Genomic DNA, 23320 nt, shown 5'->3' on the forward strand with positions numbered 1-23320 from the left:
TGCCATTGCGTCACCCCACGCCAGCCAACCAGAGGCGTAGCCGGACTGCACCTGTCTGGGTGTTAAAGGGCCGCTGTGATACAGGGTGCGGGCGGCGGGCCCGGCTGTCCGCCGGGTTACAGAGACACTTGGGAGACACAGATAGAAAAATAGTGTCTGCTTTTATTCAAGTCCTCTCCTCTGCCTCAGGCCTCATCCCGCGACCCATCCCCGGGGTCCCTGGGGGCCGGAAGCAGCTGTCCAGGGCGGGCTGGAGGACCCGGGACATTTGCTCCGCCCTCTCCGCGAGCCGCCCGTGGCGGGGGGCGCCGGGCCCCTGCAGGGTCCCCAGGAAGTCTGGCAACTGTGAGGGCAGTGAGAAGACCGGCACGGTGCGGAACAGGGCGGGCACGGCGTCCGGGGACAGCAGTCTGTCGAAGTAGGCTCCGACATAGCGGCCGGGCGCCCGGCCCTGCAAAAAGTCGGGCAGCACGCAGCTGAGCGAGGCGGCGAAGGCGTCGTGCGGGCCGTGCGCTACGGGCGCCGACGCCGCGTCCTGCAGCCACTCGTGGCACAGCGCCACGGCCCCGGGCGAGAAGAGCAGGACCACCACGCCGCCCTCCTGCAAGGTCTGGCGCCGCTGGGCGTGGAACCAGGCCAGGGGCCCCTGCGCGCTCAGTTCACGGCGGCTCCACAGGTCCACGGCCACGCGCAGCGGCAGCTGGCACAGCGCCGACGCCAGGGCGCCCACCAGGCGCTCGAAGCCAGCATCATCGGCGGAGTAGAGGAGCAGAGCCGCGCGGCTCCTGGCGGCCGCTGCGGGAGAGAACAGAGCGGGGCGCGAGATGTGAGTTGGCCGGAGGCCCAGCCCACTGGGGGCGGCCCCCCGCCCGGCGCTGGCTCACAACTCACCCCCCACGCGGACGTCCTCCTTCAAGAGCCTCAGCCACCCTGTTAGGGGAGAGGAGCGGAGGCAGCCCGTGAGCCCAGCCGCCGCCTTCTCCTGGCCAGCTTCCAGCCCTGCCCCTGGGTAATGGGGAGCTGGCAAGCGCTCACCTTTCACATGGTTCTTTTTGAGAAGGAGGAGAAGGAAAAGCACAGCGGCAAGGAGTAAGCAGGCCAGCCACACCAGGGCCCAGCGCTGGTGGACGTCTAGGAGACCCAGGGGAGAAGACAGATTTGTTAGAGACCCCACTTCACCAAGGAGAAAAACTGAGGCTCAGAGAAATGAGGTGATTTGCCCAAAGTCCACAGCTCATAGTGTCAGAGCCAGTGTATGAATATAGATCCACCTACTTGGGTGACCTTGGATAAGTGACTTCACATTCTGCCTCAGTTTTCACCTCTGTAAAATTGGGACAACAGCATCTACTTCATAGGATTGTTGTGAGGACTACATGTATTAATACACATAAAGCACTGAACACAATGCTGGGCATAGTAAGTGCTCAAATGTCAGCTAATATTATTGTCCCCTAAACCTAAGGTTGCTGGACCCTTGACCTCACTCTCTTGGATGACTTCAACAGCCTTCTAACTGGTGTCTCTGGTGCCTTTTTGGCCTCTAGTTCATTACCACACGGCAGCCCCAGAGATCTTTTAAAAATACAAACCTGATTACAGCCTTTCAAGAAGCCCCTACTACTTCTCACATAAAATCCAAATTGCTTCCATTGGCTCCCAAAGCCCTACATGGCCCTTGCATCCTCACCTCGTGACAGGCCTGCCTCCCAAGACCCTCCAGCCACACCGACCACCTTGGAGTTCCTTAAAAAATACCCCACAGTCTTCCCCAAAAGGCATCTCTAGCCCCTTCAGCTAGCTTAGCTCCAGCCTTTCTCCCTGAACTGCTCACCCCACTTAGGTCGGGTCCCCGTCATGTGCATTCAGGGCTTTGAACACTTTTGCTTTGTAGTGAATGCTTCAATAGCTCACACTTCTTAAACAACTGTTTAGTTAATGTCTTTCTAGATTCTATAGCTGGCATGGGGGCAGGGATTGTCTCTCTTTGGTAATGCTGAGATCCCTGCAAGTGCTCCTTGTGATTTTTGAACGAAGGAAGGAATGGCCCTCTTGATTCATATGAGCCAGGGAAGGGCAAGGCCACTGTGTGTACTGCCCCTAGGAATGGTTCCTGTCAAGACTCCAGCTCCTGGGACAGAGAGGAGGGGAATTCTTGTGATACTCACACTTGTCCATGGGGCAGGCCCATAATGCTCCCAGGTCATCATCCCACAGCTGTAAGACACAAAACCAAATCAGAGCCCCCAGCTTGGTCTTCAACACCCACCAAGTTCTGGTCCCAAATTTCCAGCCTCAACTATGCATATTTTCCCCGACACACAGGAGGTTGCCATAAGCTGCTCTGCCTTTGCTAATGCTGGGCCTACTACCTGGACTTGCCTCCATGGCAGATGTGGCCCACATGAAGACACCCTTTCTTGAAGCTCTCCCTGGAACCCAGAGCTTAGCACACTGGTCACTGACTATCTTAACCCAATGGTTATCTGTTTGCTGATTTCTAGCCAGCAGTGAGGACCTTGGGGACAGGAACTATGCTTCTTCAACTCTTAGCTTCCCCAGGGCTAGACACAAAATAAGTCCACAGAGCTGGCGGGTGAGTGCTAGAGGGGTGGTGAGGAGGCCCCTGCCAGGAAGAGTGCATTTCCTTGGTGCCCTCGGCCAGGCACAGGAAAAGGTAGAAGAGGTTAAAGACAGGGTTTTAGGCCTATTGCCCTTGGGCATTAGGGAGGGCCCTCCTGCCACATACTCACCTGCAGACACTGGCCTGATCGCAGGTCTTGTAGTAACTGCTCTCCAAGGCGAGCTGCCCTCTGCCAAGTCAAGGGGTGGGGGCTGTCACCTAGAGGCACCACAACTAGGAGACCACCAGGCTACAGCTGGGCAGAATAGTGGAGTTGGGGGGAGGTAGTGGAGGGGCTGGGAGACTTTTGAGAGGCCACTGAGAACAAGGCCCTGGTCTGAGTCACCCCCACATTCCCAGAGACCAGCAGAGGGCCTGGCACAGCAGAAGGGAAATTGAGTAGAGTGCACATTTAAGAGCAAGCTTAAGATGGAGCCGGAGAGGTACACGGAGGAGGGTCCCCCAGCCCTCACCGTGGACACCCCGCTGAGCAGTGGGGTGCAGCCACTGGCTTCCAAGGCACAGAGTGATCTGTTGTCCTGGGGGCCTCGTGTCTCCACCAGCAGCATGTCATCCTTGAGAGGCCCCAGAGAGTCTGGAAAGGGTAAGAGCCCACTATGAGTGAGACCCAACCTGGCTGGGGACTGCCACTCCCCTGCCGCATGCCTGACCTTCACCCCCAGGAACTTCCAGGGTTCACCCCTATTGCAGTGGCCCTGCCCCAGCACCCCCAGTCCCACTCACCAGCCCACAAGCACTCTTGCAACTGCAGTGTCTCCCAGCTATTCACCTGCTTAGAAGGGGCCAGGGTTAGGGGCATGTGGAAAAGCAAGGGCTGGGGCCAGAAAAACCAGAGGAGGGACAGATGAGGGGAGGCCTGCCAGGCTAGGGGTGGTCTGGACTTTGGACCTGACCTAAGGCAGACCTGGGTTCAAGGCTGAGTGATTAGGAATCACTCCATCTTTCTCAGGCTCAGCCTTGTGAGGTCCTCTGTGCTAAAGGGCCCTACAACCCTAAATTAGCACTTTTCATTTCTGACAGAGCACTTCATACCTTCCCTTCTCATCAACCCACCTTCTCAAAGAGGCCTTATCTGACCACCCCTCTTGAAATTGCAACTCCAACCCTCCTTTATCCTTCCCCACCTTTTCCTCTAGTTTTAACATTCTGTATAATTTACTCATGTCTGTTGTCTGCGTTTCTCCATTAGAACATAAGCTCTACAAGGGTGGGAACATTTACTGGTTTTATTCACTGACACCTCTCCCAAGTGCCTAAAACAGTGCATGGCACATAGTAGCTGCTCAATAAATCTTGAATTAATATTTTTATAACAAACCTTTGGAGTTGTAAAGCAAACCCATTTCTGCAGGTAGGGAAATAGGATAATTATAGCAATAATCAAAGCAGCAAATATTTACTGAGCAATTAGTCTGTGCCAGTCGCTAAGGTGAGGCACTCATTTAATTTTCATAACTATGACAAGGTTATTATTATCATCCCCACTAAACAGGTGAGAAGACTGGTGTTCAGAGAGGTGAAGTGCCCAGGGTCCCAGGGACTGCTAAAGTAAATAGTGGAACTCCTAAAGAGGAAGCCGGCTACCACTTTGCTCCAGGGACCCAAGGATGAAGTGGATCCAGAAGACAATGACTCATCTGGGGGTCCTTGGGGAGTCCTGCCCCCAGCCCAGCTCTCTGGCACCCCTTTCTTGCCTGGATACAGATGTTGGGGTGGCCTTTCAGCAACGGGAACTCAAGAGCCTTCTGTGAAAAGAGGGTCATGGGTGGGGCCATGAGAGGCGGTCCCCAGGAACCAACCCTTCCCCGACCCCGGGAACCTCCCGCCGCCTCACTTACGTTCACAGTGACATTCTCTCGAGGCAGCGGCGGGACCAGTGGCTGGCAGGGGCCCCCGTCCAGAGCCTGCCAGCACAGTGTGGCCTCGGCGGGCAGTGAGCACGGTGCGTCCAGCCGCCAGCCCTGTGGGGGCAGCAGGTGCAGCCGGGCAGCCCGCCAGAGGTTCCGGTGTGCACGGGGGTCTGCAGGGAGAGGGCAGGGTCACTGTGCACCCCCAGCCTGGCACGTGGCGGCCCACGCTGCTCCCACCCTGGCCAGGCCTGTTGGTCCGCTCACCCTCTTTAAAGGGGCAGATGCTGGTCCTGACGGAGTCGGGCTCCAGAGGCCACACCTGGAAAGGAAACAGGACTCCACAGCTCAATCCAACCCAGCCAACCCTCTGCTAGGCCCTGGGGACGCATTCATTCAGCCCATACAGTCTGCCCTCCTTGGCCCTCATTATCTGCGAAAGAGAGAGCATTCAGGGCATGCACCGGCAGAAGACATTGGCCGGTGAAGGTCAAGGGAGGGCCAGTCCCCTTAGGGAGCCATAGTTTCCACCTCAGAGAGGACTGTGGAGGTGGGGAGACCAGGAAGGAAAGGGGAACCCTCTCCCAATTCTCCGATCCTCTTCCCCGGGCACCCAGCTGGACTCTGCTCCTACCTGAATGCAGAGGCAGGGAACCAGGTCTGTGTGGTTCAGCGTAATGGTCTGCGGCCCAGTCTGTGGGACAAGCAGAGGGGAGAAGCTGGAGAAGATGTGGAAGAGGAAGGCTGGAGGCCAAAGTTGAGCCACCAGGCAGGCAGCCGTTTCTCCACAAATGTTCCTTGCTTTGGGTGTGGGTGGCTGTGTCCTTTTCAGTGATCCCCTTTGATAATGCACTTGCATCCATAGCACGGGCATCAGCCTAGAGTGGGAATGGACTTGGGGAGGGGGAGGCCTCACCAGGTTTCTGTGCCACCAGGGTTTTGCAGGGCCCTGGGCCTGGTTCCAGTACAGGGAGAGGCCAAAGCGCTGCTCCTCAGAGACATCCAGCACCAGGCGCACGTCTTCGCCATCTGCAGACACATTGAGCCAGGGCAGGGCTGTCGGGGAGGCAGAGAGACAGACCTCCTTCACTTCTTCTGCACACCCAAGCCTGGGTCATACCCATCCACTGACCCGTTGGAGTTTCCTTCAAACCCCTTAGACTAGGAGGCCCCTGGTGGGCATAGCCTATGTCCCCATCTTGCACCAGACTTTGGCCACATCCCAAGGCCAAGCCCACGTAGGCCCCAGTACGTGGTCTTGAGACAGCTCTTCTCCTTGCTTCTCCCTCTGCACCAGAAAGATCCTGTAACCACTGTAAAATAAGTCATTCTCCTCTGCTCAGAACCTCCTGATGGCCCTCACATCACTCCCAGAGTAAAGCAAGGGTCCTTGCAATGGCTTTCAAGGCCCTCCCCAATCTGGCTGCTGTGACCACTCTAACCTCATTTCCTAGCACTCTTGTCCTTAATTAATCTGCTGCAGACACACTGGTCTCCTTACTAACACAATAGACATACTCCTGTCTCAGGCCCTTTGCACTGGCTATTCCTTCTGCATGGAACCCTCCTCCTTCTGACACCCACATCTCCTCCCTCACCTCCTTCAGGTCTTTCGCTCACTGACATCTGCAGCTCCCAACCTCCCTATCCCCCTCCCCCGAATTTTCTCCATAGCACTAATTACCGTCCAACTTACTGCATATTTCACATTTCTATGTGTTTGTTGTATCCTCCATCACCCCTGCCCTGACCTTGACTCCCTCTATGAGAGCACGGATTTTGGTCAGGTTTTTTGTTTATTATGTCAGTTTTTAAAAATTGGTTTACCTCTAATGCCTAGGGCTATTCTTTGGGCAGAGTAATTACTCAGTAAGTGTCTGATGAATGAGTAAATCAATGTTTCCTGAAAGAATGAAGCATGAAATCCATGATGTGTATCTGTGTCCTCAAAGCTCCAGAGCTGAGTGGTCTTAAATGAATTACCAAAGAGGCAGCAAGCTTAAGTTTAAGAAACTAAATAGAAAATGAAGTTGAAAAAATTTAAGGATTCAAAAAACATTGCAGTGTTTATCTCTCGATCTGGCTGGTAGTTATGCAGGTACATACATATGTAAAAATTAACTGAAATGGACTTTAAAAGTAGTGCAATTTACCCACTTCTCTGTATGTTATGCCATGATAGGGAAGAATATACAGAACAAAAAAAAAAAAAATGAACAAAACAAAAATAAAATCCAAATAGTGCATGGGAAAAGTCATCAGAAACTTGAGTTTCTTAGCCCCTATTTTATGGTTTAATATTATGTTAATTTTGATATATGGGGGTGCACCATAATCTTGACAATGCTTTAGGGCCTCTAGATATCCCTAATAAATGTGTTATGAGGATTGAGAGATATACCTTTATATTCCTAGTGCTTGGAACTAAGTAGGAGCTACTGCAGTTCATGTGTGATGAATGAATGAATGAATGAATGAATGAAGTCTGAGAGCCTCTGAGATGTGGCAACCAGAACGGAAGTCAACTCCGAGGGTCCCTCACACTCCAGAAGCAGCCCCACCCTCCTCCCAGCCCTGCTGGCCCTAGCCCCTACCCCAGCAGCTCTGGATGCTGTCCTGGACTTCGAGCCCCCTGCAGTCTGGGGAGAGATCACAGAAAAGCCTCCAGTGGGATTGGGAGCCAGAGAAAGAAGGGGGGCAATCCAACCCATGGGGAGCCCTGAGAAGGGCTCCCTGTTCCCTAAATACCACCCACATCTATTCCAGGGCCCAAAATACCTTCCCCGGGCACTGGGAAGCAATGTCACCTGGGGAGAGGAGGCACAAGGGACTGGGACTGGGGAGGACAGGAGTGAGACTGAGTGGGCCTGGGAAGAGTGTGAAAGCAGAAGGGCAGGGGCCAGCAGGGAGAATGACTGGGGTGGAGGGCAGCATTTGGGGCCCCTGAGGCTCTGGGGCCACTTACCAGGCAGCTGCTGTGTGAGGTTGAGTTCTTTCTGGTACCTGGGCTGAGTGTAGGACCAGATTCGCACCTCAGCCCCCAGGGCGGCCTCGAAGCAGTCAAATACTACAGAGCCCTGTGAGGAGAGGGTGGTGGAAGGCTGGTAGTGTAGGGCTCAGAATTGAGGCCGAGGACTCTGGGCTCCTGTCCATGGACCGCTCCACTCACCCACTCCCCTAGTCCCAGCTGAGAACTGTTATACTGTATGGCCCCAAATTCTGCCATAAAAGTGTCCTCAAGGGCCTCCAGGAGCACACATCTCAGGAGGCGTGGCGGCAGGGCAGGGATAAGTCCACGCCTCATCTCTGCTGTTCTGGATCATATGCCAAAGCTAAGCCATCAGAGACCCTCCGCACAGAAGTGGTTCCTACACCCAGTGTCTCAGTGGGCCACATGATTGCCCTGTGAGGTGGGCTAGCAGTGTTCTCCCATTATTTTCCAGGTAAGAGGATACTGGCTGGGGACCGGGGTCAGGAGGGGAAGTCAAGGGTTTGAGCGACCTGGCCCGAGGCGAGATACATCTTCCACCCACGTGCGGCCCCCTGAGGTCGGGAGAAGCCCCAACACTTGGCACCATGGTGCACGTGGGGCAGACATGGTACGGCAGGAGGTCTGGAGAAGTGGATCCAGCCCGCAGACTGACTTCCCCTCTGCAAGCCTCAGTTTCTCTATCTGGAGCACAAGGGTAATAACAAACCCTAGTTCAAGGGGGGAGTTTTGAGGATTACAAAAGAAAGTAAAAATTAAACTTTCCAGGTCCTTCCACACTGAGCGTTATCCCAGGTGTTTTTACATATATCAACTCACTTAATCCTCATCACAGCCATATGATGCAGGACTATTCTTAGTCCCACTTTACAGACAGGAAAACTGAGGCATAAAGGACTGAGAGGACTTGCCCAGAGTCCTGCCAGAATCAGGACTTAAAGAGATAATGCACGTGAAAGCACTTCACACATTTCACCTTTGAAGCTGGTTATTGTTATCATTAATTCGCATACCACAGGCTGACCGGGCTGCACAAGGGCAGCGGGCACTTGCACTTCCAGCAGGACGCAGCGGGCAGTAGGGTAGGCCTGGAAGGAGAGCACGACGTGGGCCTGGAGAGAGGCTGTGAGCAACAGGGCAGGGGGGCAGTCAGGCCCAAGGGCCCCAGGCAAGGCTCCGGGGATGGGCAGTTGGGCCAGCCGGGTTCTCCTCACCGTTCCTGTGCTCCTCGAGCTCTGCGTCAGCTGCTCCCCCAAACTTCTCTTCATCTTCAGGCTCTTCCCAGGACCCTGGAAGGACCCGAGAGCAAGGCTCAGTTCAGGCCCCAGCTCTGGCTTTGGGTATGGTTTCCTTCTGGAAAGTTCAGGGCTGAGAAGCAGAGGCCAGGCCTGGTGCCTGGGGGTGGATGGGGAGACGAGGCTAAACTGGGGTGTCTGTCAGCCAGTATCCTGCAGAGAATACTGAGGATGCCCAGTGCAGACCCCCGGGGCCTCCTGCCCATCCCAGAAACACTCACGTGCACCCATGCACAGTCACAGGATGACAGGCTCACCATGCACAGCCAAGTGGATGACCACACGCACACAGAGGTCACAGTCGGTCTCCTCGTGGCATCTTAGCACCAGCTCTGTCTGCAGGCGAGTGGGCACCAGCACGGGGCCTGGAGCGGACACGATGCTCCCAGGCAGGCAGAGCACATCACCATCTGTGTGCGAAGGGTGGGATGGGAGCTGAGGCTGTTCAGACCCAGTGTCTGGTTGCACCTGACACCCCCAGAGGGCCAAGGAGTTTTGGGCTCTTCCTGGACTGCGGGTGGGCGGTGCGGGCCTGGGACTGAACAGCTACCCCCCCGCCCCGATAAACTGGGAAAATCTTCTCTCTAAAAGTATGGCTACTCACCCCAGAGGTGGCAGGAAAGGCCCTGGGAAGGAGGTAAAGATCAATCAGTTTATGCCTCCAAATCTAATCACCATCTTTCCCTGCCTGAGGCCCAGAGCTCGCCCACCTCTTTCTGGGGCTCCCTTTTCCAGGTCCCTCCCGGAAGAAGACAGACCCAGCTCTTGCCCCCTCCCCATTCTTCTCTTACCCCATCAGCACCCGACAGACCAGCCAGGGCGGTTCTGACAGCGATGGCAGTGACAGGAGCCAGGCTAGGGCCTCAGTGGCCGCAGACCGAACCCTGAGCCTTCTCTAACCCTCCCCAGCCCCCAGACTCACCGGAGAGCAGCGGGCAGCATCCTGAAGCCCCACCACCCTCTCTAGAGAGAGGACCACAGGGTTTCGGCCCAGTGCCAAGGATAGAAGGAACCAGGACACAGGCATCTTCCAGGTGTCAGAAGGCACCCAGGCCTGAGGCCCTGTCCTGTCCCCCCCCGAGGGGGGGGCAGACGCCGCACCTCTGCTCCCACTCAGCCCCGCGCCTGTGGGCAGAAGGGGCGGGAATCCCTCCCCAGCCTCGGGGTCCTGGAGCTGGCTAGCTTGCGCACTCCCTCTCCCAGGAGTCCTGACTCCCGTCCCAGCCAAAGTGCTTTCGTTTTGGCTCCCGGCAGGCAGCCAGGCAGCTGTTCCCGCCCCGCCCTGTCCCTCCCACCAACACCAGGACTGGGAGCCAGCAGTCTCGGCCTGGAGTGGTGGCTTCGCCTCCTCCCTCTTTTTCTCCCCTCCTCCTTCTTCTCTGCTGACACCTGGCTGGGAGGGGCTCTTGGACAGGGTGGTGGCCTCATGGCTGAGTAAGGGAGCTCTTACTCACCCTGGGAGTCCTAAGGAGGAGACACCCCAGGGCCTGGGCAATCCTGGGGCATTTCTGCTTCCCATGTGACTCTGGAATCTTGGAGGCCACTGAGTCCCCTCTTACTGGGCACCCCAGGTCCCTTCACATACACTCCTTGGGCCTGACTGACCCTTTGTGGGACAGGAGCTCTAAAGGCAGGGACAAGGGGCGCCAGAAAGTGGGCTTTTCACCACTTCCTGGCCTACGTGCAAGTGTGGTGTTGGGGGGGAGGAACCCAGGACCCAGAGCCAGGTAGACAGGGTCCTACTTGTGCTGTTGGCATGGCTGGCTGCCTGACAATGGACCATACCACCTTTCTGAACCTGTGTTTTCCTTTCTTCTCTCTGAAGAATCACAGCGAGGATCAAGATTTCTGGGATCTCCTTTGCCTTCTCAGAGGCATTGCTTGTGAGGTGACAGATGTGGATGTGGGTGTGGACGTGCCGGATTTGGGCCACAAAATGATGCATAACCATCCCCAGGCATGGTCTTGCTGACCCTTCTCCCAACTTGGCATCCCAGGCACACTGGAGAAGCACCATGTGTTTCTTAGTTTATCCATCGTGTTTGCCTTTATTCATCTTTCTATATCTCTAGCTCTACAGTCCGTTCTTCAACCTGGCCACACAGGGCCCAAGCCTCTTTCCCTGAGTCCAGAGGCCTCCCTCCCTCCCTCCTTGGTCTGGGAAAGGGGCAGCCCTGGCTCCCAAAGGGGTTTTCTCTCCCCCGACCCCCTCAAGAGCCACCTCCCACTCAGAACTGCCACTCTCCCTGCCTTGCCTACCCCTGTCCAACCTCTCCTGCCTGGACTGGAGCATGTGCAGACTACTCTCTCTCTGGAGTTTTGGAGAGCGGAAGTGGGACGGTCCCCCACCAGCAACAGGCCTGGGGTCAGAGTTCTCAGGAAACAGTGACTCACCCTGGGTTCTGAGGAAACATAAGCCTGAGGAAGAAGCCTGACACGCGTGGGAAACGGGTAGGGGCAGTGGGTGAGATGCTCTGCTCCGGGGCTGGGAGGCAGAGTGAGGCTTTTTGGCCAGTAGTTCGGAGAAGGCACCCCAAGGATTCCAGTGTACAAGCCTCACTCGGTGGGGTTCCCGCCAGTGCGGCCACAGACATCCGGACTGCGCTGGAGCTCTGCTTAGCCTTGGTCTGCAAGTTTGGCGGCCTCGCGTTCCAGTTGGCGACAGAGCTCTAGGCGACCCCTCAGGCATGATCGGGCCCCAAGACCGCCCCAACCAGTGACTTTGGTGGAAGGGCACGCGTCCAGCGCCCGCAGCAGGCGTGGCAGGTCGTGCAGCAGGCGGTAGCGTGGCAGGGCGCGTAGCGGCGGGGGAATGTCGCCCTTGGCGCAGAGGCGACTGAAGTAAGCGAGCAGCAGCAGCGGGCGCGGGGCGGCGCGGAGCAGGGCGCGCAGGGGCGCGGCGCGGGGATCCCGGCCGCCGGCGGGGCTGGGGCCCGCGCTGCTCCACAGCAGGACCACGGTGCCCCGCTCCCGCGCCACGCGCGCCCGCGCCGCCCAGAGCCACGGCAGCGGGCCCACGCGCGCCACGCGCGTCCCCTCCCACAGGTCCACGATCACGTCGCGCCCGCCGCCCAGCGCGACCCGCAGCAGTTCAGCCAGCGCTCCCACCAGGAGCCGCTGCGCCTCGGAGTCCGCCGCGTGCAGGAGCAGTACCGGCGCTGGGCCCAAGCCTGGGGGTGGGAGAAACAGAGGAACGGGGTAGGGGGCCCAGACAGCCCAGCCCTCTCCTCAATGGCCTCAGGGCTACATGATAGGGTGCCCGCCCCAGTTTCTTATCTGCGCTGGGGGTAGGCACCGGATGCAGCTTTAGCCTATAGGGTGCCTTTGGTTGCCCAGGAAGGGGCGAGGGCAGGCTGGATTTCCGCCTCACTAGCCTCTTGCCTAGAGAGGGCACAGCGAACCACCTGCAGAGGGACCTTTGCCCTGCCTGAACCATTCCCGCCCACTAGGCAGCCTGAGGCTCAGCGCCTCGGGTAACAGCTAGGCGCATCGGCAGGGCAGTGGCTGTCTGGGAAGGGAGCCTGGGTAGGAGAGGGATGCGGGCAACTAACCTAGGAGCCAAGAAGGTCTGAATGCCCAGGATCCCCCCGAGTGAGCTTACCTGACAGTGGGCGCCGGCGGGTGAGGACCATAACAACGCCCAAGAGGGTGGTGAAGGCCAGCAGTGCCAGGATCAAAAGCCCCAGGCGTCTATGAGAGACTGAGTCAAGCAGGGTGAGGCCCAGCCCAGCTCCTCAGTGCCCAACCTCCCACTTACCCCTTCCCCTCCCAAGAACTCACCGTCTGGACACAAGAGGTGCTTCCAGGCAAACTGGACATCTGACCTCCACACCTGAGGGCACAGAGCCCCCCACCCCTGTGAGCCAGGGCAGCCCCTCCTCCCAGGGAAAGTGGAAGGAGGCATGGGGTTGGAGAAGGGAAGTCTCCCTGGTTAGGGAATTCCTCCAGCCCAGGGTCTGTGTCTCGTGCAGTTCCAGCTGGGCACAGAACAAGGTCAAGAGCGGCAAACTCAAAAAGTAAACCCAAAGTTTACCAGGGCATCCATGAGGGCCTGGAGGGCACAGGTCCTGACTGAAGTAGTCAGACACCACTGAGCTCCAGCCCATTATCACCAGGCCTGAATGTGGACACAAAGCACCAGGTTTTCTGATTTTTCAAGAGATGTCAGAAAACAGCTTTATAAAATGACATCTCCCAATATTCAAATGGTGGCAGCAAATTCCAATTTTGAACATCACGCTGGCCTGACCAAACATTGTTGCAGACTGGATTTGCCCCATGCGCCACCTGTGGAGTAGATGCCAGGGGAGTGTATGCAGAGGGAGGGCAGGATTCCTTACCAGGACACAGCCCCCCGGCCTCAGGAAGGGAATGATGAGGTCTAGTGTCACTGGGCTTGAGCCCTGAGTCTGTCGGAACAAAGAGCAGGAATGTCCCCACAGAAGCAAGCTGGGCTCTGTCCAGCCTTGGAGCGCTTGCCCCTCCTGTGCTCCTCCTTTCCACACCCCCTCACCCAAATCCAACCCAGGCTTAGGGCCCAGTGCCACCCAGAGAAGAAGGCTTCCCAGGCTTCATTCCCAGATCCTGCTGATCATTCCCAGATCTGAACTGCTGCACAGACATACCTTAATCAGGCAACTGGGCCCTGGTCAACAAACACACTCTAGGGGCCTACTCTGTGCCAAGCCCTGAGGAGACAAGGCTGGCACAGACATTGTCTCTGCTCCAGCAGCTCACAAACCAGGAGGCTAATTATACGCTGCCTCCCTTCTCTGTCCTGCACAACTGAAGGGGCAGCTTGTCCACTGGAAAGAACTTAAAGACTCTACAACTTGAGTCAGGAGACCACAGCTAACAAAGTCAGGCTAAACTCTTGCCTTTGTGGCTCCCAGTGTGGGATCTCTGCGTGGAGATAAGCTACCTTCCTCTCTGAGTCTCAGTTTCTTCATTTGTGTATGAGAGATAATAATCTTTATTTTCCTGGGTTATTGAAAGCACCACATGGGAATATGCACTTGAGTGCCCTTTATAACACACAGTGCAGGGTGGGTTCATTTACTAGTAGCAGCCATTATGACACTGTGGACTTCTTAGAGGCACAGACTGTGTCATATACTTCTCTTCCATCTCCCAGGACCTAATACAGAGTGGGCCCAGAGTAAGCATTCAATAAATACATGATGAACTGGGCAGAACTGATAGCCATCTGTCTACAGGCAGGATGTGGGTTTACCCTGTGTGAAGAGGGTGCTGGTTAGGGAGCTGATCAGTTTCCATTCTTTGGGAACACCCTCCACTCCCTACCCGCCACCCCAGCCCCTGTCCCAGACCCCAGGCAGGTCCTGATGCAGTGGCTCTCAAATCATGGTTAAACTCAATGAAGGTGGTCTTTTCCCAGCCCACAGAAAGGAGTCCATGGATTTAGCTTTCAATTTTAGATGATCCCACGTGACTTAGTCTTAAATCTTAAGTATTTGCTACCACCTGTCTGCTTGGGAGCCCTCATAGAGTACTAAACAAACAAGCTGCATACGAGTAAGAGAGAACTCAAAAGAGCTGGCCATGCTTAGTCAGCCTGCTGCTGTGGTTTTGCGGCTTGACTGTGGTTTTTATGTCACATATACAGAAGAGAGTCGGCCAGACTGTTTTTGGTTCACATTAATAGGGTTAAGCCTGTCAGTGGTTTACAGTATTCAGCAAAGAGTCCTCAGCTTCCAGGGCCCTGCCTCCCAAAGATACTCAGAGAACTCCTGCCAGACGCCCTGTGGAGGCAGGCAGGGGAGCCAGGGTAGAGGACAGCTGGGTTCAAGAGAAGGCATCAATCGCTATAAAATGCAGCGGCAGTCCGAGTGGGCCAGAGAATAGCTGGGGGTGGGAGGGCCAGCCTCTTGCTTCTGTTTACTCCTGTAGACTCAGAAACTAAAAGGATGAGAAACTGCTCTATTGAAGACACCACTGACTGGCAGAGGAGGCAGCTGAACAAAGGCCACTCAGGTAAATAAATAACCAGATGATGTCAGTTAGAGATTTGCTGGCCTCCACCTGCGGTGCCGTAATCAACAGGTCCTAGTGGGGGCCGAGCCCTGGCTGGGCCATACCTGGCTGATGCTGTACACAGGGGGCACCCAGCTGTCCTGCCCCAAGCCTGGGTGGCTCCAGGCAGCACTGAAGGTGGCACGCATCCGTGAGGAGAAGTGAAGGATCAGCTGCTGGGCCTGCGTATCCATGCTCACGTTCCAGGAGGGGGCTGCCAGGGGGTGAGAAAGGGCATCGGGTGAGAGACCTGTTGGCGGAAGGTGATAGGAGCTGGGCTGCAGCGGACAGAGAAGTCAGGGCGGGGGTCGAGTTGGCTCAGTCACAGTCAGGTGAGGGTGAAATGGTGGGATGGGGTCCCAGCTGGGGTCGCTTGTTGGCTCACCAGTCCGGCGGGGGCATTCAACGTGGCTACTGTTTCTGAAAGAGAACTGAGAAATGCAAGAATGGCAAGTCAGCAAGCTCCAGGCACCACGCACACCACTCCCCGTCCCGTCGCCCATGCTTGTACCTTGAAGCAGAGCTGGGGGTGCAAGTCCACCTTCTCCAAGACGTACTGCTGTGGTGGGAGAAGGGAGTCAGGGAGAAGGGCCCCATGCCCCAGCCCTGCCCACCCGGGTCCTGGGAGGCCGGACTCACCCCCTCTGACTCTTGAGCTGTGGCATTGGGGATGTCTTCACAGATGGTGTTCCAGCCTTGCCTCTGGCAGAGGGAGGCCTCCAGCTTCACTGGGCAGTGGAGTGTCGGTTTTATGACCATCTGACTGTGCTGGCTGTAGTCAGTAAATGTCACTGACTCCCAGAAGTCCGAGCCATCTGGGCAGGCAGCAGGGGCAGAGGGTGAGGCCCGGGGAGGCCCGAGTCCTATCCCCAGGGCACCAGGCGATGTTTGTGAAGGTGCTCGGCACGGCCCTGGCCTAGGTGCCTGATAAGTGAGCATGCGTCCTCCGGCCCCTCCTGCTACGTTTTCTATTTAGCTGTCTCCTCTCCTTCCTGCGCCTCCATTCTGGCCAGCTCCTTGCTGCTCCCCAGACTCAAAATCTTCATATCTTTGCTTAGGTTCCTCTCAGAAGCAGGAGTGCCTTCCCTTTCCTTCTCTCTTTTCTAAATCCTGCCCATTTTCTGAGCCCAGCTCAGGTGTCACCTCCTCTAGGAGACCTTCTCTGCTCACGACAGCTTGATGGACTTCTCCCTCTCCTGAGTTCATGCCCACAGTCTCGTCCTTAACTGCCACCCTGCCCTGGACCGTAGGCTGCTTTGTGCTATTCAGCTGTCATGTTTGAGGATCCTCTCTCTTCAACTTGGGCACAATATGCACAGATGTCACCAGCCACTTTCACATATGATATTGAATTCAAGCCTCATAAGGAGTTGGGTAGAGCTCAGTGGTAGAGCACGTGCTTAGCATGCTCAGGGTCCTGGGTTCAATCCCCAGTACCTCTGTTAAATAAATAAATAAACTTAATCATCCCCCATAACAAAAGTTTAAAAAAATAAAATTACAAAATAAGGAGTTGGAAAGTGAAGCAGAGCAATTATCATTATTTTACAGATGAGGAAACTGAGGCTCAGAGATGACTAAGTGGCAGAGCTAGGATGTGAGCCCAGATCTTCTAGTCCATCCTCTTAGGACACTACCTCCTGGGCTGCATATTCCTGAACCTCCCACAGTGCCTAGTACAAGGTTCAGTAGTCTGATTTATGGGCAGGTTGATCAGCAGACATGGTAACCCATGACTTCCCCCCACTGACTCCAGAGAAAGCGCCCGCACGCCTTCTGGGGACTTCCTCCAACACATGTGTGAAGTGTGTACGTGTGCACACGTGTGAGAGAGAGAGACAGAGAGAGGCTGTGCGTGCACAGGAGTCACACGAGCAGCACTCACAGGCTTCAGGCCAGCTCTGGAAGGGACACTTTTTGCGCCTCACACCATCCTCTTGCAGGTAGGACACCTGTGGAGAGAGGGGAGCAGGGAAGGAGGGTCAGAGGAATAACTTTTCCTATATCACTCAGACTTGAAACTCATTCTGGCTTGACCTTGACCCGATGCAAGCTGCCTGCGCTGGCAGGGCACTGAGCAGGGAGCAGAGTGGCGTGGGGGAAAGGGTGGCTGGCACTTGGCACTTGGGGGAGGAACTCGGGAGTACAGGAGTGAGATCAGTGAGTGAAGGGCTGAGTCCTCTTCTCCTGGAGAGGAGAACCTCACCCCAGAAAGAGACAAATCGTGAGGTCCGCATGCCTCAACTTTTGCCTTCCCTGGCCTCCGCTCTCAGCGATCCCCAAGGTGCCCAGTGCCCTGGGGGTCCCTCCCTCTGGACTGCCCAACACCCAGTGGTTGTCCCCCACCCCTGGCAGGTGTTCCTTGCCTGCACCCTCCCATTCATCTCCTCCTGGGTGACAAGGCCCCCTGCCTTTCCTGTCTAGTCCAAAGGAGTCTTGATGCCAGGCAACTCAGACTTTTAAGGAGAGGAGGAGGCCTGCCATGGAGACTAGTGGGAGTGAGACTTTTGGGGCCATTTGGAACCTTTTGGCAATTTGATGCCCCAGAATCCACAGTGAAGGCAGCTGTCTATTCTGCCTCTGTGGCCTGAGGCCAGGTCTCAATCCAAGAAAGCTGGGTCTGGGTGGGACTGAGGTTGGAATCACCCCCAAGAATGTCCCATGATCAGCAGGGCACCTCCATCCCTGACACACTGTGTGACTCACAGTCACGCTCACACCAGTCTTCCCAAGCATCTTGTTAATACCCAGTCCTTTTAAAACCTGGCTTACTGGAGACAGTCTTGACCAACTATGCTATCAGGGCGGTCAGGAGTGGAGCGTGGACAACCCACACCTGTTCCTCTGCTCACCTCTATGCACAGACAGGGCAGGAGGAATTCATAAGACAGCTCTACCGTGTGGCCCCCGGACACAATTTTCTGTGGACAAAGCAGCAAAGGGAGAGAAGAGATGCTTGCGAAAGAGGGTAGGCACCCTAGACAAGGGCAGGAGGAAGGTGCGACTGTGGCCAGCACACCCTACTTTTCCTCTTACGTGAGACTTTTCCTCCACTGAGAAATTTCCTCAGTAGTCTGACCATCTGCTCTAGGTGGCTCAATATATGGAATGGGGGAGGGAGGAGACAGGGAAAGGAATATGCATTTATTGAGCCCCCAGTGCATGCCAGGTAGGGTGCTAGGTGCTAGAAGCACCAACTCAGTTAATTACACGCTAGCATCACGGTGATCTCGGGAGGTGTCACCACCATTTTATGAACGAAGAGAGCTGAGGGACTCAGGGGTATCACTTCAGTCTCTGCAAGTGGTGCCAAATGTATACAAGGGCACCCGTGACAACTGGAGGTAGAGGTGGGGAGTCAGGGTCTGGGCTGGGAGAAGGGGGGACATTCTCTCAGGGGCAGTGACAAAAGGGAGGGGGATGGAAGGGTACCGAGACAGATGTGACCACTTTGTGATTTTCCCAGGGAGAACAGCTTCTTGAGAGAACTGAAAAGGCCCCTTAAAGTAACCTGAATCTCACTGGGGCCTCTCACTGGGGTTAATTAAGGGCCATATTCACTTCTCTGCTAGGCATTCATGGTTGCCCCAGGTCTCTGCCTGCCCTTTCCTTCCCTCTCCTGCCAGGTGACAAGGCCCCCTGTACTCTGTTGAGTCCAAATAAGCCTCAGTGCGAGGCACGCAGACTTGTAAGGAGGTCTTGGACAATTATGGTCCCTCTCTGAGCCTCAGTCTCCCTATTTGTGCAACGAGTACCATGTGACTTGGCTTTTACAGACAGACAGGACTCCATACCTGGGCACTGACGTGATGGCTCAGCTCCTCACACTCCAGTGCCCACTGGTGGCAAAGACGCACGCTGACCTCAGGGCCTGGAGGAACGGTCACTTGAATAGCCCGTGCCTCAGGCAGCAAGTCAAAGGAGAACTCAGGCCCTGGGGAGAAGAGGGGTTTGGGGAGCTTGTCTCTTGGCCTTAGCACAGCCACCGCTACCTGCCTGCATCATCCCCAGTCACACGACGAGCCTACCTCCCAGCCTTCGTGCGTCGGGTTTGGAGAGACCTTCCACTGCCTCTGGATCTGAAGGCTGCATCCTTTTGGAGCGCAGCCCTTTGTGGGAGGTGTCTGGGGAGGGGACAGAGATGTGATGGCCCTTCTCAAACAGGCAACGGCAACTCAGCAGCTTCCTCTGCAGGCAGAGAGCAAGGTTGGCCTTAGTCCAGGAATCAGGAACTCTGGAACCTGGGGCAGCACAGGCAAGCTGCTCAACCTCTAAGCCTCAGTGTTCCTAACTGTGTAATGGGCAGAATAGTCTACTTAATCTCCATGCTTCCCAGATCTCTCGTGTGGCTGGAGAACAGAACAAGAGGCCAAAAAAGGCAGAGTTGAAACTGGCGGGGAGAGTACCTGAGTGGACGCCTGCATCATGTGTGTCCGACAGGACCGGAACCGGAACTTGTAAGACTTTTTGGATTTCTGCACCACAAGGTGGAACCTGCCCCACTGAAGACCTGCATAGAGAATGACACATTTACTATCCAGCCCGTCACGGGCCCTCCCTACCTGGAGATGTGACCCGGTGTTGGATAGTCAGTCATTTTCTATCAAGGAGGGTAATGATATCAAACTTTAGTCCTAAAAGTTAGGCCACAATCAAAAAAGGTTTAATTTCTTAAGTAGAGAAAAAGCTATATGTATACAAAGATGTCCATGGCAGCATTATATGTAACAGTGAAAAATTAGAAACTGTCAATTCTTAAGCAGTGTATGGGCATTTAGTATGTCATGGGCACTGAGCTAGGCAAGGAAAATAGAGTTGAGTAAGACAGGTCTTACTTTACAAGTAGAAGGTAATAATAGTAAACTCATAGAACGAAAACATTCTAATCCCAAGAATTGGTGCCAGCTGAAAGGAGAAACACCTTCACAAAACGACACAACTGAACTCACAAATACCAGTCACGGTGTGCTGTTTCAGGATGGCCTAAATCTCTGCCGAGGCTGGCAACGGGACAGACATCTGTTCTAGGGCAAGTTTCACTTGCCTCAGTGTAAGGGGCCCCCAGTACGCCCGTAATTTGCATCTCCTCCTCAACAGGCCCAAAGGGCTGTTTCTCATACCTGAGAGACCTGACAGGAGACGTAGGCAGCAACAGCTGGGGCGGTGGCAGAGCCAAGCACACCAAGGCTTTGGGGAGAGGGGCCGGGCCGGCCAGTTACAGCGAGGAGTTTGCGCAGACTGTCCTGTGAAAGATAAAAAGGGAATCAAATGGTAGGGTCCCAGGAGGTCCCTCCTGCCTCAGACAAGTTGGCCTTGAGGCTGAGCTCTGCCACTTATATCCTGGCCGAGAGACCTGGGGCAAGTTACAGACCTCTCTAAGCCTCAGCTTCCTCATTCATAAAGCGGGGCTGCTGTCAAGATCACATCAGATAATGTGTGGGAAATGCTTTGTAAAGTAGAATGTACCATAAAATAGGAAGGATGATTGTTGCATTACTGACAAGGGGGAGGGACCAGTCAAGGGGGGCTGCCTGGAGATTTACCTGGCTCTCATTTAATCCTCCTCACAGCTCAGGGGCAACAGTTTTAATTGTACAGTCATTTCTACCGCGCTTTGTGCCCCTCAGAAATGGAGCATCAGAGGGGTTAAGAGCACTGTCTGCAGCCACATGTTGGCTATGTGGCGGAATTACAGTGCAAATCCAGGCTCGTCCTGATTCTAAACCCTGTGCTTTTTCATTGATACTATGCGACTTTCCAGGCTGAGAACCAAAAATTAGAATGGAAGGATGGGGAAGAGGAGCAGAGCAGGGAGTCAGACTCACCAGTGAAACTGTCATCCTGAAGGCACAGGGCCCAGTAGGGAAAAGAAAGGACAGAAGTTAATTAGCAGGGATTCTCATGAACATTCTCCCTGAGGTCTTTGCCTCATATCACCTGATTCAGAGGCCCATAAGCTAACAGCCCATCCACTCTGGCTCTTTTCTTTCCAGCTCCACCCTGCCCATGCCCTCAGTGCACCAGGACCTTGGTTACCCCTTTAATACAGTGCAGAGAACAGAGTGAGGCCGCCATCAGAGCACAGGGCCTTGGGTGGTAGGAAAGGACAGGCAGGAGACTGGGGAGCATTACCAGCCTGCGCCAATCAGGTGACTCCACCCGGCAGCGGCAGGCGCACCTTACCATGCGGGAGGCCAGCAGACAGCGGGTGCTCCAGCAGGGAAGGTAGGAGCAGCCAATCCCAGCGGAGGCAGAGAGGCCAATGAGAGGCAGGAGCAGGGCTGCTAGTCTGGGGCTCCCCATGGGCTTCTGTGGGGTCAAGGCACCCAGAACATGGCTGGACGGTCTGAAGGTGGGCAGCAGGGCCTTGCAGTGCAGCAGCAGGGAGCGCAGTACCAGCCGAGCCCTTGCCTCAGCCTGCACCTGCCCCGCCCTGCCCCAAAGCTCCGCCCTGACCCCAACCAGCCAGCCAAGCCACATTCCTTCTTCTCCAAGCGGAGGAACTAAGGGACCCCTGACCCCCCAAAACCCCACTCCTCCTGCATGGAGGGTAAGGGGCTCCTGCTCTGGCAGAGAAATAACAGAAAAGCGGCCAGCACAGGGTTAGGGGGATGGCGGGCTGCACCCATTTCTTAACCCCTCCCACTCCTGCAACACTCTGAAGATCTCACCCTCCCCTTAACACACTCCTCCACTTGGATCTCCCCTGGATGCATGCTTCATCCTCTCACTTAGAGGATTAACAGAGCTATTAAGTACTACTCTGCATTGGGTGCTGAAGACAGAGCTGACTGAGGCACCATTGAGAGTTGGGCAGAACAACAAAAAAGCACTATGGATGCACATAAACCTCACATGTCCCCATTTGCACCCTGGTTCCCACCTGGCTGACTCTCAGTGCCTAGCTTTCTCTCTCCTCATTGGCCAGTTACGGCCCTTCTGCCACGGGGGGCCTCTGGCTTCAAGGAGCCACTAATCAGTACCGTCTGCTCAGAAAGCCCCAGTGCTCGTGCTGAGCCCTGGAGCTGAGGTTGTGGGCCCCACGCACTGACCTGGTTTCGTGTGGTTTCCGATGCTGACGACGCTCCATTCTCTGTGGGGACCCTCCCTACTGTCCCACAGCTTCCTCCTGCTCATGGAGTGCTTGAGCTGCTTCAGCCCTCACCTTGGTGACACATGCAGTGGAAAGAAAAGTTTGGGGCACACTTTCTGGGTGAAGGCATCTTGAGACTGCTGCTGTCCCTCTGTACCTTTCTGTAGCCTGACCATAGCTGTCTTTAGGCCAATTCTGGTTCCTAAGTCAGGTCCACTGTCTGGCGACCCCATTGTACCCATTATCCTCTAGCTTTTGAGTTCCTTAGAAGGACTCTTTATTTTTCACATTTCTCCAGTGCCTACAGTGGATGTCATGAAATAGGTGCTTTGTAGTTGAATAAATGTAAATTATAATACATTTCATCTAAATGTAAATTATGATACATTTTGTGTAATTATGATACATTTCATAAGCACTTTCATATTTGACCCTCCTAACCACCTTATGAGACAGGTAAATGAGAACTATTCATTTCATAGAGAAATAAGGAAGCCAAAAGGAGAATGACTTGGTCAAGGTCAAGGTCTCTAGCCCAAGGAGCTCCGATTCTGCCAGCCTCTCACAGTTCATTTCTCTTTCTACCAACCTTTATGGCCTCTCCTCCCACTGCCTCACTCTCTTCTGCTCCTGGGAACCCAAAAGGGCCTGCCTAGCACAGCTCCGTCTTGTGGCCTTAGAGCCCATCACTGCAAACAAGTCAGTCAGACGTGAAGGAAAGCGTGGTCTGGCCATACCAAGGATAGGCTAGGGAGTCTTGCCAAACCTTCGCCTAACCCACGGTGGTTTAGATCCACACTGATAATGTGTTTTCTAATGCTGGGGGCATGAAGTGAGAAACTAGGCTCCATTCTAGAACATCTTTCTTTTTTGATCCCTTTTATCTTTTGATCTGATTCTCACAATGAAAGCACTTGGTTAATTGCTCCCTGACCCCGGCTAAGGTATGGTAGGAGAAACAGAAGAGAAATGAAAGAGACACATACATACACAAAGAGAGAAAGAATACAAAGGGAGGAAAAGGAGCACGTAGAAAAAGCAGAGGAAGAAACAAGAATGGCAGACAGAAGGGAGAAAAGGAGGCCTGCATTTTATTTACGGGTTTGCTGGTTTACTTCGCTATTGTGAAGCCTGTTCCAAAAAGGGCTTTAGGTAAAAAGCACATTCCAGCACACCCTGGGGAACGGGAGTGGGTCAGATCAACATTTGCTGAACTCCTACTGTCAGGCTCTGGGCCCTGTGCTTTGCTCACATTATCTCACTTTATTGGTCCTACAACCCTTGAGATCAATCTTTATGAAACCATCTTACAGACTAGGAAACACTAGGAAGATTAACTTGTCCATACACAAAATGGAGAGCTGTGACCCACCCCCATGCTTTTCAGCAATTTTTGCCAGAACTCACTGCTTGGGGAGA

General features: G+C 54.8%; 2 protein-coding genes across 10 annotated transcripts; both read right to left on the bottom strand.

The window, feature by feature from the left end:
* Nucleotides 1-142: 142 nt before the first annotated feature.
* IL17RC (interleukin 17 receptor C) lies at nucleotides 143-10013 on the bottom strand. Of its 8 annotated transcripts, none has more exons than XM_031470853.2 (19): nucleotides 9698-10013; nucleotides 9380-9401; nucleotides 9033-9185; nucleotides 8695-8769; nucleotides 8494-8603; nucleotides 7457-7568; nucleotides 7086-7130; nucleotides 5408-5547; nucleotides 5126-5185; nucleotides 4759-4813; nucleotides 4483-4664; nucleotides 4339-4386; nucleotides 3368-3413; nucleotides 3097-3218; nucleotides 2754-2813; nucleotides 2169-2217; nucleotides 1036-1131; nucleotides 892-930; nucleotides 143-795 (listed from the first exon to the last, which is right to left on the bottom strand). In XM_031470853.2, the coding sequence occupies exons 1-19, from the start codon at nucleotides 9800-9802 to the stop codon at nucleotides 167-169; spliced, it is 2148 nt and encodes a 715-aa protein (XP_031326713.1). In that variant the 5' UTR covers nucleotides 9803-10013; the 3' UTR covers nucleotides 143-166. The 8 variants fall into 8 exon arrangements, with proteins under 8 accessions (XP_031326713.1, XP_031326714.1, XP_031326712.1 ...); XM_031470854.2 differs by having other exon boundaries at nucleotides 4339-4389; nucleotides 5408-5520; nucleotides 9698-10012; XM_031470852.2 differs by having other exon boundaries at nucleotides 4339-4389; nucleotides 9698-10012.
* A 1299-nt stretch (nucleotides 10014-11312) lies between these two features.
* On the bottom strand, nucleotides 11313-21361 carry IL17RE (interleukin 17 receptor E). Of its 2 annotated transcripts, none has more exons than XM_064496266.1 (16): nucleotides 20992-21361; nucleotides 20634-20649; nucleotides 19929-20051; nucleotides 19215-19318; nucleotides 18837-18996; nucleotides 18603-18742; nucleotides 17661-17729; nucleotides 16694-16760; nucleotides 15448-15623; nucleotides 15320-15364; nucleotides 15194-15239; nucleotides 14874-15022; nucleotides 13116-13184; nucleotides 12556-12607; nucleotides 12377-12475; nucleotides 11313-11945 (listed from the first exon to the last, which is right to left on the bottom strand). In XM_064496266.1, exons 1-16 carry the CDS (start codon nucleotides 21286-21288, stop codon nucleotides 11392-11394), a joined length of 2166 nt encoding a protein of 721 aa, XP_064352336.1. In that variant the 5' UTR covers nucleotides 21289-21361; the 3' UTR covers nucleotides 11313-11391. The 2 variants fall into 2 exon arrangements, with proteins under 2 accessions (XP_064352336.1, XP_031326711.2); XM_031470851.2 differs by having other exon boundaries at nucleotides 15320-15367.
* Nucleotides 21362-23320: the final 1959 nt, after the last annotated feature.

The sequence above is a fragment of the Camelus dromedarius genome, chromosome 17 (assembly GCF_036321535.1).
Source record: "Camelus dromedarius isolate mCamDro1 chromosome 17, mCamDro1.pat, whole genome shotgun sequence".
Taxonomy (NCBI): Eukaryota; Metazoa; Chordata; class Mammalia; order Artiodactyla; family Camelidae; genus Camelus; species Camelus dromedarius.